Here is a 16,551-nt window from a genome sequence, read left to right as displayed (position 1 = left end):
ATGAAAATAGAAAATAAAAAAATCCACTTTGCTAAAGATGTGTTATCTAATCAGATTTCTCCCACTGTTTTTGATTATTGTTTTTTTATTGCTACAGCCATTGACTAAGTTTAGGCAGCTATGCCTTATCTGCACAAAGCACAGGCAAAAGATTAATGTACTAGTAGTATATTAGTAGGAGTAGTAGCAACAGTTCATTACTGTAACATCTAGAGGTCCAACGATTGGGCCCCACAAAACTCAGCATTTTACAAACACAATGGTGAAAGACAGTCCTGAAAATCTTATAGCCTAAACCAGCATTTCTCAAGTGTGGCCACTATGGGGCTTTTCTTGTGACCACAGCCTCCCGGGCAGTGACTGCAGGATGAGGGGGAGCGCGCAAAGCAGTGCCTCTTCCCCAGGGCCACCAGAAGGGATTGGGCCCTCTGGAGCCACAAACGCCGGAGGAGCAGTAAGCCAGTGAGCTCCCCACCTTCCTGGGCATGGTGAGGCTCGGGCTTCAGCCCTGGGGCGGCGGGCTCCAGTTGTGGGACTTTGGGCTCCGGCCCAGGATCCCAGCCACACAGGGGCGGGTGCTGGCTCTCGGCTCACCCCCATTGTCCTTGATCCTCTGTAGCCTCCTCTGGACCCTGGGATCACCTCTCCACACATTGTCCCCGGCCCCCATTGTCTCGCTACCCACCTGCCCATCCAGGGCTTAAATTTGTCCCCTAGCTTTCCAGGGCTGAGTAAGTCTGCTGTGAAAATTCGTATTTGTATAGTAGTTAATATCACTTTTCACAGCCTCCCAGCTAGCTAGTAAATCTGCTATGAAAAGTGATATTAGCAAACATAAAATATAACTTTTTGCAGCAGCAGACTTATTAGCTAGCATGCCTTTTTTTAAAAAAGGCAACCAAAAACAAAAGACCAGAATGTGCAAAGCACCTTATTTGTGTATCTATTCAGGTCCAGTAAAGAATAGAGAACTGTACATTATTTTTATTAGTGAGTCTGGAAAAAAAAAACCTACATAAATAAATTATAATGATTTGGACATGTCTATGTGCATATTTACTTATTTTCCCTAACGTTAATTAAGTATTTTAAGAAAAATTTTAAGAAAAAAACAGAGTTGGTGGCCGCACTCTGAGGCCACCAAAAAATGTATTGTGAGAACCTCTGGTCTAAACAGACAAGTCAAACTAAAGGTGGGAGAGAAAACAGAGGCAACGGAGAGGAACTGATTTGACCAAGGTCACACAGCAGGTTAATGAATAGAAACCAGGTCTCCTAACTTCCAGCCCAGTGCCACATTCACTAGGCAATGCTCACACACACACACCCCTTTGCACTTTCCTCATCCTAGCCATTCCCTCTGTTGCACCATAGGATCCCAAGATTTGCTATAATTTATACCAGCATCAAGCAACCACAAGAGGCCAAAACCAACACAGAGGGTTAAAGCATTAATCCAGGCATGCCTCCCCCTTTTCTCTGATTGTATCCCTTTTTCCCAGTTATCCCAGCCCTGCACCACCAAAATGATCCACTTTATGTTGAGGTAGTTCTTCTTGGAGAGTTTAAAATCCCCTTTCGGGTCAGATTCCACCACTGATGCAGTGCAAACAGGCTGTGCCACACTGGAAAATCTGGGCCCTGACGTTTGGCTGCTGGGAAAATGCTCCTGCTCGACACAATTTCACACATCACTGAATGGGTCCTGTGACTCTTCCGCTGAATCAGTGCATTTACACTGCAGTAGGTTGGCAAAGCAATTTGATTGGATCTACCATGCATTTGTGGATTAGCAAACTGTAGTGTCAATCCACATACGAAAAACCCACCAATCTTAAACTAGATATTTTTAGCTCACCACTGAAAACACAGCATCTCCGAGGACACATGTATTAGTGTATTAATTAACACAGAATTTTCTGTATTAGCAAACACAGAAAAAATAGTTCTCAATATTGTAACTAAGAATAAACCCATCCTATAAACCAGCTGTTTGAACATCACATTACTTTGCCATATGAAAGCAATTAGCTACAATTGGCAGTATAGCCATTTCCTAGAACAGTAGTACTCAACCTTTAAAAAGACATGGTCAAGTTAAAAACCGACCACTTATTTCAGAAAATATTTTACCTAACATTGTTATAAGTATAGCTATAATTACTATACATGAAAGAGATTAGAGAAAATTCTGTATTTCCTCTGTTTTTTCACTTCGTTTACTTTTTGCACTTGACAACAGCTTGCATATAGTCAGTTTCACTGTTTCTCTTAGAATTAATTTCTTCTGTTACACAGGCGTTAACAAGATTAGTTGCTTCTTCAGCAAGAGCATTGAGAAAAATATTATGATAAATAAGAAAATTTCATTGTAAAACCACAAAACCTGGCAATGGACTCAGAAGGTTTTGTACCTGAAACTACTATTAATTCGTTTTTTTAAGCAGATCAGATTTCAAACTGACAGTGTCCCTTTAACAGTCAAATAGTGACTTAGTCATTAAATGGAGTCAACGTGAGGCTCAGAAGAACTCATATATTAATATTTCAAAAAAAAGGATATCATAAATTGAGCAACAGCTAATGCACTCATCAAAACAAAAAAGGGACAGATTTTGATGCCCTTACCACATAAGACCTTATGTTGCAAATTCTCTCACTGAAACCAACGGGACTTCTAAAGGACAACTCAACAAAGTAAGAATATCAAAATCTGACCCTAAATAAATTACCTTCCAGTACAGCATTTTTTGTTTTAAGTAAATCATCAAAGTAACATTTTCCCCACTTACCTGAACTAACCATTAGCGCAAATAAGGATTAATCTCTCTCTCTCTCTCCTGCCCCCAGCACCCAGCACTCTATAATATATGTATGTGAGAGTGCCTCTCTCATTCCATGACCCTCTGTTCTTTGTTTTTAATTCCTTCTTTCCAAAAAACCCTCAAACCCAAGAAGAGAGTCACCTGCTGGGCTATAAAAAAGCCCAGGGTTGAGCACTGCTGATCTGTAATTTAGTCTTTGGGCTCCATACTAGCCTACTAGGAATTCATTATTCCAAAACAAATATGGTTATTTCCCAAAGGTACATCACATTTAATATTCCTTAAATCAGATTCATAAGTAACAAGCTGTGCTCATCAATATTCCACAGTGAGAACAGCAGATATTAAAAATAAAATAAAATAAAATAAAATAAAAATAAAATAAAATAAAGCCATATATTGGGCAATCAGAAAATATATATTATACTTAATACCATGAAATTCTAGAGATGACCTGGTTCTCTTATTTCTTTTGTAATATGATTAAGATGTTTTTATCAAGTCACTGTACAATACTGTAGCATCCTGACCAGTGTTCAAATCTTTTAGTCATATTTCTGTGCCACCAGAATAGCAAGGTAAAAATACAGCCTAATGTAGGCAGTTTGGTTGACTTGTGTTTTTAAGTCTTGAGTATCAAAGCCATTAAACAACCTAAACATTAAGACATCTAACAATCATTAAAATTTGTAGTCCACAAGTTATATCCCTTCCTGACTCCTATGTTTGTCTGGGTTTCTCTCTTTGTTTTCCTTATGAAATAATACATGTAGGTCCTTTTGAAGATATTTCCTGGTGTATAATAGCTGTTTGTTTGTTTGTTTGTTTTTAAAGACATTTGCAGCCAAAAACTTTCAGACCTGGCTACCAGAGGTACACTCACAAAATGGAGTAAATGGAAGCTGAGCAACTTGTTTGCTGCATAACTTGTGACTGATCATTTGACCCTTACAGTTTGTGACAGTCTTCATAAACAATACATTGTAGTATCACATCCTACCACAAACGATCATAATACTACATATTGGACCATGACACTGTAAAGCAGAAGGCTGTAAAAATATGCATTTCATATAGTTGTACCAGGTACCCATGTAGTATAGAGATGTGATATTCAGTTATGCTTAGACCACATAAAGTGTTGATATGTCTGCATGTGAGTAATTAGTTATAAAGAGACATTCATTATACTGTAATAAGGGTATATGTTGGGTATGTTGTAAATGCCAGGTTGAATAGAGTGCTTCCAGCACCTGGCAAGTGTCATCACACTATAAATTATGCCATGAAGCATGTTTTTCCTTTTACCCATTTTGAAAAACAAATTCTATGAGAAGTGCCACCTTGGATTTCCTCCATCTGAAATGAGGATCCCAACAGCTGCATTTGAGCCTAGAAATTTCTACCTATGTTGTTAATAATCATAGGACTTAACTGGTGCAACCTATTTTACAGAGATACAAATGAAAGTCTATGGTGGTGATAATTTGCATATCTTTTTACATATGTACACTAACCAATATATACACAATAAATGGTGTCACATGCATTGAAAAAATCAGTAGTCACTACATGAAACTTCAATAAACATCACAGTATCATTAAGAATCATCTTTCCTTTTAAAGGCTGTTACCATTAGAGTACTAGATTATTGTATTTCTAAATGTCGAGAAATCACATTAGTATGTTTGCATCATCTGGCCAAGATTTTTCATTCCAGTTTTCATTTGTATTCATTATGTATATTTTTTAAATAGAAGATAATATGCACACAGTATAGCATTAGGGCTTGATCCAAAGCCCACTGAAGTCAATGGAAGTCATTCCCTTAATGTTTGGCCTAATTTTTAAGATCTAAAAAACTCTAAACATTCTGCTCTCCTATGCACAGCAGAAACAGCTGTCCCAAGGAATGCTAAAGACTCATTTAGAGAAATGTCATCTTCAAAGGCTATCTTTCAGGTCCCCATTGCAACTTTTTATACCATATTTATAACGTCCAAAGCAAGCTATAGCATACTTCAGAATATAACACTACCTAATGAAAACGATGGATGCTGAAAACTAAGTACAGTAACAGTTTATTAAATTCATTTTTAAAAACATGTATAAACAAAATGCATTAAAAATTGTGTTATATAATAGATTTTGCTGTATAAATATACCTCATATAGGGTGACCAGATGTCCCGATTTTATAGGGACAGTCTCGATATTTGGGGCTTTTTCTTATATAGGTGCCTATTACCCCCCAGTCCCTGTCCCGATTCTTCACACTTGCTGTCTCGTCACCCTAACCTCATAGCAGAAAGAACTAGGACCTATAGCTCCCCAGAACTATTATACTTTCTCCCTTACAATGACTTATGGCAGCCTCCTGACTCATATGTTAAGTTTTCTGTTGCAATGTGTCTCTTGCTCAATTACACTCCTCCGATTCAGAAATATATTACAGGCAAATCATACAAGATTGGTTTTATCCACATTGCAGGAAAGAATTGAGATCAGGTGCATGGGAACACAATTTTAATACAGAAAATAAAGAGAAAACAACTTTCAATTGATAAAACTATTATTTGAGAGAGAAAGAGATGACGTTTGATTGTAAGGATGAAAATAGTAGATTTTCCTTGCCTATGGCTGAATTTATCCCCATCTAAGATCACCTCAGCCAGAGATTTTTTTATCCTTGGGACTCATAAAATACTTCTTGCCTTTGCAATACACCAGGCTACAACAAATATCATGTACTCTCCAGAAAACTGTCACAGAAAGTTCCTCCCCAGGTCTCCTAGAAGGGCTTTATTCCTTCTATCCCTAAAAATGATTCAAGACAATCACTAGAAAGAGAATTTTAAAATTATTACTTTTAGTGTATGCAGTAAAATCTCATTCTAAATCTTTGGTGTTATAAACATGAGATGATACTCCGAATGGAGCAGTGTCAAAACTATTATCCTTAATATAGGGTTCTCCTGCTTATAGCATTTCTGACTAGAATGTTGTTCCTAACAAGAGCATATACACAAGACACACACATTTTTCTTTCCCCTACTACCTGCAACCTCATTAAAGCAGTAGGCAGCACATGTCATGCATGTCTATAGCATCATTCCTGGACATAATGTCATTACTTTCCTTTCCCACCCTGCTCTGTGACCCCATTCTACCATAAAGACACATGTATGTATGATTTCAATGGTTAAAATACATTGAAACAGAAGGGAGAACTCTCACTGCACCAGCCAACAAGAAAGTGTGTGTGTGTGTGTGTGTGCGCGCCGCTTCCCCATCCTCTGCTAAAAGCTTGGGTAACTGAGAACACTCCCACACCCAAACTTTAACTCCTGCATGACATGACATTTCAGAAGGCCCATACCAACAACAGACATGTTGATAAACACTACAGTAACACAAACCAAACTACTGCCGTACTTTCATTGGGATAAAGTATACTATGATTTTCATATGCTGTTCTATATAGGTTCCTATACTGCTTGCATCACTATAGTATGTGATTCTGTTGATGCAGATTTTACTGTAATTTAAAGAGAAAGAAATACTGGACACATACCCAGCCTCCGTTGTCCTGGATCCAGTTGTGTAGGTGTCTATTCAGGTACTCAGTCATCCACACAGCAATGCTGTCCACAAGGGGCGACATCTCCCGATTGACGCTCTCCACGCACATCACGCCACCGAATTCAAAGAAGGCCACGATCCTTCCCCAGTTTACCCCATCTCGGAACAGCTCCTCCACCACTGCCACAAAGCGTCCCCTCGCTGTGAATGGGGTCAAGTGCAGCTGGCCAGACATCTGGGCAAAATCTCTGTGGTAGCGGCGGGAAAATTCATCTCCAGCTTGGCACAGAGTTAAGTGAACAGCCTGCGGTGCTGGGCGCAGCCCATCACCAAGGGGCACGTTACTAGCAGCAGCCGAGCCAGGGGGCTCAGGAGGCAGAGACACCAGCCCAGCATGGTCAGATGAGGTCCCAGCAGCAGTAGGAGGAGAGAGATTTGGAGAAACTGGTCCTCTGTTTTCATTGGCAGCCCAATCATATCCCCTCTGTGACAGTTTGTAATGGATGTACTTCAGCACTATCTCCCGGTTATCATAGCCTCTTCTCCCAGGATGAGCCATAATTTCCAACAGGGAGCAGCAAGGAGGAGGGAGAGAGGAAGAAGAGGAGCGGATGAACCCAAAAAAGTAAAGCAGCCAATAATAATAATAATACCACCAAAAAATTATAATCCAGTTATTGTATTGGATGTGGTTTCATTCATGATGGTATGAGGAGCTCTCAGGTCTCAGAGGTACTTTCGTCTTCTCGGTTTGAGATGCACAGTATAAATAGATTTAAAATGCTGTAAGTATTTTATTTCCAGAAGCACATTATTTATTATATATTTATTTTAGAAACATTTTCTTCTTGATGCTGAAACATATATTTTTTTAAAATCTCATACTTAGTCAAAACCAAGTGCATATTTCCCCTAGGTGCTGAACTAACACATGTGAATGAAGGAGCTGAAGAACATACACTGTAAAAACTGCAATTCAAAATGATTTGCTCAACAGCCTTGGGTGAACGTTAATCCAATGCACTTTAAACTAAAAATCTCAAAACTCTTTCTTTTTTGTTTTTTAATTACACAAAGTAAATTTCCTGTGTAAAGTACTTACTTGGACTATAAATACGTTCCTCTGTCAAGTTTCCTTTTTTAAAAAAACAAGTCTTCAGACACGTTAAGTTCTGGTTGCTTTGATGCTTCACAAGATCAAATCACCAACGGGACAGAAAAGGGACCAAAAAAAAAAAAACAACAACAAACCCCCAAACCTATGGATTTTAAAATTTATTTCCCCGACTTCCGTTAAACAGACATCTCCAAAGACATGTCAGAGATCAGAATATCCCGCCTCAGAGCCCAGGAAGGAGAACAACCCAAAACAGAAGCAAAATTATGAAGAGCAGATGAAACACACCTTTGACTCCAAGCTCTCGCAGAAGTGCTGTGCTTTCCCCTCCAGTGCAACGTACAGACACATGCAATTAAATACACGTAGTTTCATTCAGACACTGATCTCTAGGCAGAGCCCAACGCTCTCCCCCCTTCCCTCACACACCCACACCCACCAAAAGGGAGCATCAAAATTTTGACTTTTGCCTAAACTCCGGGGAGCAAATGCATTTCCAAAGCAGCTTTGTTTGTATAAAAAGCAAGAAACACCCCCCCCCCCGCCCCCAGAGTGCAGGGAAGAGGATGGGGGCGTGTGTGGAATATTATTCATACAAATTAGGACCGCTGCTAGGAAGCTGTCCCCCCACGACCCGCCCGCCCGCCCCCCCCCCAGCGCAGACAGCCCTGCAAGCCCCCCAGGCAGAGCAGCCCCCGGGTCTTTCTGCAGTGGTGCTGCTGCAGCGCCAGTCGGCTCCGTGTAGCTGTGGCGGCCGGGGAAGCAGAGTCAATAGCGCGGGTGCAAGAGCAGGAGGGAGGGGGCGGAGGAGGAGCAGAGCCAGTGGCGGGGAGGAGGGTGGCCGGGAGAGGCCCGCACAAGAGGGGCGGGTTCCCTTGAGCTCCACCTCGCTGTTCATTCAAGAAACCGGGGAGAGGAAGGAGAACCCGCTCGCCACCGGAGCCACCGACGTAGCCTTGGCGGGGCGGGCCAGCTGCCCCGTGCGTGGCCGGGGGCCGCCCGCCCGCCCGCCCGCCAGGCAGACGCTGGCGAGGAGGCGGCTCGGCTGGGAAGGGGCTGGGGGGAGAAACGCCCCGGGTGGCTCCTTGCGGCGGGGCCCTCCTGGCCCTGGGGCAGATTCATGCCTGGGGTAACGTCGGGGCAGACCAATGCTCCGCGCCCTCCCCGGGCCTGCTGCCCCCCCCCGCACCGCGGCCCCTGCAGCCGGGCGGCTCCCCCGCTGTGAGGGCAAAGTCCGGCCCGCGGGCCGCTCGCGCCTTCCCAGCTTCTCCTCCCCTGAGGCCGGCCGAGGCGGGGACGGAGGGAAGACGCAGGCCAGCTGCTTGCGCGCAGGCAGCTGCGGCTTTCCCCGCGCCTGCAGGCGGGAGGAGAGGAGAGGAGAGGAGGGGAGGGGAGGGGAGGGGAGGAAGCGGCCGCTGGAGCAGATGGGCCCCGCTGTCCCGCCTGGCTCCTGGGGGGGCTTTGGTAGGGGCTGCTTCCTGCGCAGCCCGGGGCGCCGCGCTGAGCTCCGCCGTGAAGACAAAGGCGGCCGACTTGCTTTGAGAGAGGTTTAAATAAAATCGGTACAAAAATAATAATCATCCGAACCAGTTCCAAAGTTGTGGTGCCGGTAGAGCTGAGAAGAGGCCAGTTTGTTATTTAACAGCCCCACCCCCACCCCTACCCCAAATCCCAGGCTAGCCCTGTGATTAGTTCTGGGGTAGACGCTTCTAGTGCTTCATTTGTAATGAAAGAGAGAGGTGCTGGGGCTCAAGCAATTTTTTTATTTTCATAACTGACACAGACAGCAAGCCCAGAGGTGCAGGGCGAAGAACTCCCAGGCGTAGAGGCTCAGCCCTGGCACAAATTAAGCACTGGACATTTCTTCCCTCACTGATTTTTGCGCTTTCCACATGCACTAGGATTGTAGGGGAAATGCATTTCTGAAACCCTCCTTTGGAGGGAAAAGCCCTGCCAGGTGGCATAGGGAATCCTGTGTTCATTTTTGCTCATGGTGTCCACTCATCAGGATTAACGTCAGCAGAGTGGCAAAGACTCAAGGCGCCACTAACAAACCGGGAGAGATAGCAACATGGGAAACATTTTATTGCAAAAACACTTTGTCACATAAAGAAGACCTTTCAGATTATTGAAATGTTCATTGTATTCGCATGCGATGAAGTGAGCTGTAGCTCAGGAAAGCTTACGCTCAGATAAATTTGTTAGTCTCTAAGGTGCCACAAGTACTCCTTTTCTTTTTGCAAATACAGACTAACACGGCTGCTACTCTGAAACTGTTCATTGTATTGATGGTACTTATGACCTTTTTGACCTCCCTTTTCACTGGCCTGTATGATTTTCCTTTATTGCTCCTTTGGAAATATTTTGGGGGCTATCACATCTAATTTTAGGCCCCTGATATGCAAATCCTTAGACCTGGATGTTGTGCTTACTACTCTGATAGTCTGGTTTAATGCACCTACCATCACAGTTAGCATCATGCCCTATAGTGAAATGTCAGCTAAAGCTCGTAGATCCTGATCCTGCAGAGATTTACACACATGCTTAATTTTGTGCATGTGAATAGCTCCACTGAGGTCTGTGGGACTACTCACATATATAAAGTTTAATACATCCATAAACCATTGCATGTGGGGCCTTAGTTTGTACACAACCTAGATTCTTAGATTGAGGGGCAAGGGATATACAATTTTTTGAGAGTAAATTAATCTAGAGATTGATCCAACACACACTAAAGGCTACAGGAATCCTGCTGGAAAATGGGGTAAGATGCACCAGTGAAAAATCAACACTACTATTTTTCCTTGTCTACACCAGTGCAGCTACACTGATGGCTGGACACCGATGGTTGAAATTAGGATAAATTTCCAGTGTTGACAAGGCCCAAGTTAAATCAGGGTTGAAGGTACTCAGCATCTCTCAGTATCAAGCTGTTAGCATCAAAGGACAGAAACAGATTGCTAGAATTTATAAAATGTCACTTTAAAGGATTTTCGTGTATCTGAATGCAAAATCTTTGTAAATCCTGAAGAATTAAATGCAAGGTGTTAACTGGAACATTTGATGCATCTGAAGAAGTGGTTTTTTACCCATGAAAGCTTATGCCCAAATAAATCTGTTAGTCTTTAAGGTGCCACCGGACTCCTTGTTTTTGTGGATACAGACTAACACGGCTACCCCCTGAAACTGGAACATTATCCACTGTGAATCTAGAGGGGAAAATATTTTAAACTTAAGATGAGAATTTGAGAGTATTCTCATGGATGGGGAGTAGAAAGTTCATTAATGCTTTAGTCGCTATGAGGAACTGAAATGCAAGGCTGCTCATAAATGTTTACCTAAATTCCAGGGGAAAAACAAAGCCAGAGTACACACAATTCTTTTAAAATTAGGGGAGGATTTTTATGATTTTTGCCTTCTATTAGTTTCTGAATCAATACACTATGATTCTTTAAAACTCACCTGTAAATTCCATTGTTTTGTATTCAAAGCATGCTTCTCTTACATACTCACAATATCACACGATTGAGAAGAGAAATATTTCACTCCCCTAAGTGTAGGAACTGCCAGTGTCAGAGCAGATAATTTTTTTCATTGTGCACACCTGTGTGTTAGTAATGTGCACTGATTTAGCTTATTTTTTGCAATAGATTGTGCATGGATAATTATGTTATAATGCACTGAGGAGCTTCTGTAGAAAGTTACAGAACAGCATCATGCAGCTGGATTCAGTTCTGTCAGTTGATAAAGTAAAAGAAACCAGATAATCTTTCAGAGAGACAAAGTGGATGAGGTAATATCTTTTATTGGACCAACTCTATTGATGAGAGAGACAAGCTTTTGAGTTTGCACAGAGCTTGTCTTCAGGACTGAGAAACATACTCAGAGTGTCACAGCTAAATACAAGGTGGAACAGATTGTTTAGCATAGGTAGTTAACACATATTTCAAGGGACCATTCAAGGTGAAATGGCTGGTTAATACCCTTCCAGTCCTGGGAATGAAAAGGAGAGAGGAAGGCAGCTGGTGGGGGATGATGCGGGGGCGGGAGAGAGGGTGAGAGGGAGGTTGTTAATGGGTTATAGCTTGTTGTAATAAGCCATAAATCCAGTGTCTCTGTTCTGTCCATGATTTTTAGTGTTTACCAGTGTTATGAATTTAAGCTCCCAGGCTTGTCTTTTGAAAGTGTTGTCCAGTTTTCCTTTGAGGATGAGGACTGATGGGTCAAATATAGAGCGATCACTTTGAGAAAAATGTTCACTCACATTGTTCTACTCATCCACTTTAAAAAGAAAAGGAGTACTTGTGGCACCTTAGAGACTAACCAATTTATTTGAGCATAAGCTTTCGTGAGCCACTGCTCGCTCCATCGGATGCATACTGTGGAAACTGCAGAAGACATTATATACACAGAGACCATGAAACAATACCTCCTCCCACCCCATTCTCCTGCTGGTAATAGCTTATCTAAAGTGATCACTCTCCTTACAATGTGTATGATAATCAAGTTGGGCCATTTCCAGCACAAATCCAGGTTTTCTCACCCTCCGCCCCCCCCCCACACAAACTCACTCTCCTGCTGGTAATAGCCCATCCAAAGTGACCACTCTCTTTACAATGACAGGTTTCAGAGTAACAGCCGTGTTAGTCTGTATTCGCAAAAAGAAAAGGAGGACTTGTGGCACCTTAGAGACTAACCAATTTATTAGAGCATAAGCTTTCGTGAGCTACAGCTCACTTCTTCAGATGCATATCGTGGAAATGTGTATGATAATCAAGGTGGGCCATTTCCAGCACAAATCCAGGTTAGTCTCTAAGGTGCCACAAGTATTCCTTTTTGTTCTGTGAATACAGACTAACAGGGCTGTTACTCTGTAATCCGCTTTAAATTCACTTATGAAAAAAAGTTTTCTTACCACTTGTTGCCACCTAGTGGCTGCTGCTCACTTAAGATGTTTTGAAGAATCTGGTTTCAGGTACCAGCCATGCCCCTGAGCACCCCTGCTAAGTTTTGGGGTTCTACAATAACATTTTCATTTATTCTCTCTGGAACGGACGATATAAGAGGGACAGTGACACTGATTATGCACAAAGTGTGGTCAAATATACAAAGTAAACAAACGGGGAAAATATAGAAATTTTGTTTTCTTTAAACTCATTTTTAAAATATTTATTACATTTTAAAATAGTAGGTTAAACAAGTTAGACTGCTGGTGGTTTTTAAGCTGTTGCATCCCTTTGATATTAGTGTTTTTCAGAATAAGAGTCTAGGAAGAAATATTATTATTTAGGAGAGACAATCAGTTGTGTTTTTATAATTCTTAATTAGCAACAAAACTTGAGAGCCCTACATCCTAAAATGGTAGCTAAAGTGTAATAGCGGTCTAGTATAGTTAAGCATCCCATTGATATGGATTCAAATCCTGTTCAATAGAGAAGTTGGATGACTGCTGGAAAGTCATAGGATGAGTAAATCTGCTAATTTCTTTTAGGATGAGAAGTATGTTGTGTTTATTTGCTGAATGAATTTTAAAAGGAAGCAGAGCAAGTAGTACGTCAAGTGAACTGAAGCCAAGTGGACAATGACAATGCAGAAAGGAGTGACTGCTGTTGGATTATAAAATGAAACCCTGCTCCTTCATGGTATTGTGTACGCTGTCAAGAAGGGACTCATAATTTGCTAACAGTGCAGCTCCGCTTATGGTATGAACAACTCCCAGCAGGGTTTGATGCCAAAGAGGTAAACACATCTGATCCCCATCTAAATTAAACCACCAACTGTGGAGTTGCATTAGTGATGAATCATAGGTCCCATTTCTGACAGTGAAGTTGCAGTCTAAAGGTCTCAGTTCTGTAAACTCTGACACATACATAACTTCACTCACATAAGTAGTCCTATTGAAGTCAAGGGAGTAAATTTATGGACATTATGTAGATGTTTTCAGGAATGGGGACTACATATGTACTATGTCCTCTCCAATATGCCAGGGTATTTTCCTTTATCACTATGATAAGACAAGAAAAAAACTGAGAGTGAATAGATAGAAAAAAATCTATAAAAATCTATAAAAATCTTGTCCTGACAGAGAGAAAAATAGTGGTGACACAAAATACCCTGACATTTTCTTGCAAACAAACTGATTTTTTTGCAACAGTAAAATATAGAAGTGGCCCAACTACAAGCCATCACAGAGGTTAAGTGATATAAAACAGATGAGAAAATATCTCAGAGATTGGAGAAAACATGGGTAAAGAGCATAAAGATATGGCTGAGATTCATTGTAGGATGAGATTTATAGTCCAACAGGAGGTAAGTTAGTAGTGAGATACTGATCCAGAAAATAGAGATTGGAGAAAATGTAAAATTGGTGGAATCCTGGGAAGGAAGAAAATCAGAGATGGAAATTTAATTTAATTTGTTCAGAGTATTTCAGGTTTCAGAGTAACAGCCGTGTTAGTCTGTATTTGCAAAAAGAAAAGGAGTACTTGTGGCACCTTAGAGACTAACCAATTTATTTGAGCATGAGCTTTCGTGAGCTACAGCTCACTTCATCAGTATATTTTGTGTGAGGAGTTTAAAAAGACCTAGCTAAATGAACAGAATATACTGAGGGAATATAAACAAGTTAACAGAATAAATAACAGAACAGCTATAATGTTCATAACTAACTTCAAATAGGAACAGATACTACAAAGCTGCATGAGAATTGTTCTCTTTGGAGTGGAATGGATTAACAGTGATAATGACATTTTAAGTCAGGATCTAGACTCAGAGTCCCACCACAGAAAAATATAGGAGCCACGTGGGGCATTCCTTTAAAAATGTTTTTGAACTTTAAAAGGAAAATGTTGTTTAATTAGAGGTTGAAAAGAAGGCATCTTAATACTGGAAACAACTGAGATAGAACTTAAATTGAGAGCAATATAAAAAACAAGATTAATTAAAATCTGGAAAATCCAGATAATATTTGTTTAAAGCAATATAAGGAATAAGTCACAAGTTGAAGACCAACAAATTGGACTCTCTGTTTAAAAACCAACAAACCCTCTAAACCTAAACTGAGTGTGTTTAAGGTTTTTTTTTTTTTTTTTTTCTCAACTTGACATGGTAGGTTACTTTGTGTCAAAGGCACTTTTAACACTGCAGTGTGAGGGAGTGGCATTTTAATACGATTATAAAGTTACACAAGAGGGCGACAACTATTAAGTCAGCTGAAGTTTCACAAGTTTGTACTATATATTGTTTTTAAATCATGTTTCTTGGTTGCTGTTTGGGAGGTAGGGATTTGGGGAGAGAGGGAAAGAAGAGGTTGCAACAGTAACCGTGAGTAACAGGAGTAAAAAAAGGTTTCCAGGACAAGAACTGTATGGTTTTGAGGAATGCAAGATAACACAGTGGCAGATAGACTTCTAAAAGTTTAGGATTTATCATGGAATGTAGGAGTAATTAATAAACCCTAATAAGAAGTTTATTGCTGTAGCTCTTCTAGGTAGCATTGTGATGTCTGTCTTCTACAAGTTACAAGTCCTGCAACACTTCTACAGACATTTAATTTTATGCATGTGAATTGTCCCATTGAAATTAATTGAGCTAATCATGTGAGCAAAGTTACTAGTAGGCAGGAATGGGACTTAATTAGGGAACATCAAGAGAAATTGGAACATCCAAGTGGAAGGTTAAAGCATTATATACAGGGCCATTCTCGAAGAGACACTAGTTAGCAAGCAGACAAAGTTATGGAGCAGAAAATAGGGTGTGTCTGATTTGGCAGCCAGGAAAAGAAGCAGAAGTAACTCAGTACAATCAGTTGACTTGTTACTGTGTTTATAATGTTACTGGGTTTATAATGAATTTCAGTATCTCCTAATTTTAGGGGGAGACTTCAAATAGGTATGAAATATTGATTTACATAAAATGATTCCTGAGACCTGGGGGAAAAAGCAGAACTTTAAAGAAAAAAATGTGAAAGTTGACTTGAAATTTATATGTGGCACAGACTGAATTGGTGAACAGGTTTTTTTCAGGTTTTTTAAAAATGGCCACTGTAAGTGGCTTTCTTCTGGGTGCCCAGTTTGAGCCTCATTTCCAGAAGTGCTGAACACCGTGGTTCCCATTGATTTCAATGGAAGTTGTGGGTTCTCAGCACTTCTGAAAGTCACTGGCTACTTTTGAAAATGTGGGTATTAGTAAGCTATTCAGCAGTTCAAAAGGTGTAGTTGTGTATAAAGGTTGAAAAGATTTTTGACAAACTGTTCCCACAATTAATATCTACGAGAGTACTCTTGCCGTTGTCGGATCACTTTCCTCTGCCAATTAACTAGATGCTGTCATGCTGTCTGGAGTGGCTCACAACTGTGAGTGTCTATCTTAGGGCAGACTATCAGAAAACAGGGCAGACAGCTCAAACTGGTGGTGTATTCTATACTGAGATTTCGCCAAGCCAGTAACAAATGTGAACTCCTGGATCACTATACCTGTCTTACCATGGAGTCACAGACAGTCCCCTTAGACTCCCAAGTCTATCTTGCCATCCAGAAAAACTGAATTTAGTGATAATGGTCACATACATCAAAAATCACACTACATCAGGTTGCCCCCAGTCCCAAAGGACCAGCCACTTACCCTCAGGTGAATTGGTACTCTGGATCTCACACCAAAAACAACACTGGCAGCCATTTCTTTAGTACATTAACTAAAGGTTTATTAGCTAAGAAAAAGAAATGAGAATTAAAGAGGTAAAAGCAGGTAAAATACATTAACAGGTGAGTAAAAGTCTGTAAGTCCAAAATGGTAGCAGAGATGTGGTAATCTGCCAGTTTCACAAAAGTTTTTCAGGACTACCCAGAATAACTCTGGGGATCTCCATCTTCTTGTTTAGTCATTCCACCCTGTCAGAATCCAAACAGTCTAGAGATACAGGATCTCTCTTTGAATCAGTACTTATAGCTTCTTTTCACACAGAAAGCAAGCTGACAGTCTCTCTACCCACATGGGCATTTTCCTTTGATGGGAGTGAGCAATGCATTT

At 40.9% G+C, this 16,551-nt stretch overlaps 1 protein-coding gene across 4 annotated transcripts in view; it reads right to left on the bottom strand.

The window, feature by feature from the left end:
* Nucleotides 1–8,143, bottom strand: part of BCL2 (BCL2 apoptosis regulator) — a 127,349-nt gene extending 119,206 nt beyond the window's left edge. For 3 of the 4 annotated variants that reach the window (XR_012157357.2, XM_073332217.2, XM_073332219.2), the window contains exons 1-2: nt 7,813–8,143; nt 6,400–7,149 (exon numbers count right to left, since the gene is read on the bottom strand). Coding sequence is in view for 3 of the 4 variants with exons in the window: in XM_073332217.2 (XP_073188318.1) it covers nt 6,400–6,966 (567 nt within the window). In the remaining variant the exon portion in view is untranslated. Of the gene's footprint in view, nt 1–6,399; nt 7,150–7,509 lie in introns of all 4 variants that reach the window. The other variant, XM_073332218.2, reaches the window with a different exon arrangement.
* Nucleotides 8,144–16,551: the final 8,408 nt, after the last annotated feature.

This window comes from Lepidochelys kempii, chromosome 2 (genome assembly GCF_965140285.1).
Source record: "Lepidochelys kempii isolate rLepKem1 chromosome 2, rLepKem1.hap1, whole genome shotgun sequence".
NCBI lineage: Eukaryota > Metazoa > Chordata > Testudines > Cheloniidae > Lepidochelys > Lepidochelys kempii.
The sequence above is the reverse complement of the archived record's forward strand: the minus strand, read 5'-3'. Positions and strand labels throughout refer to the sequence as shown.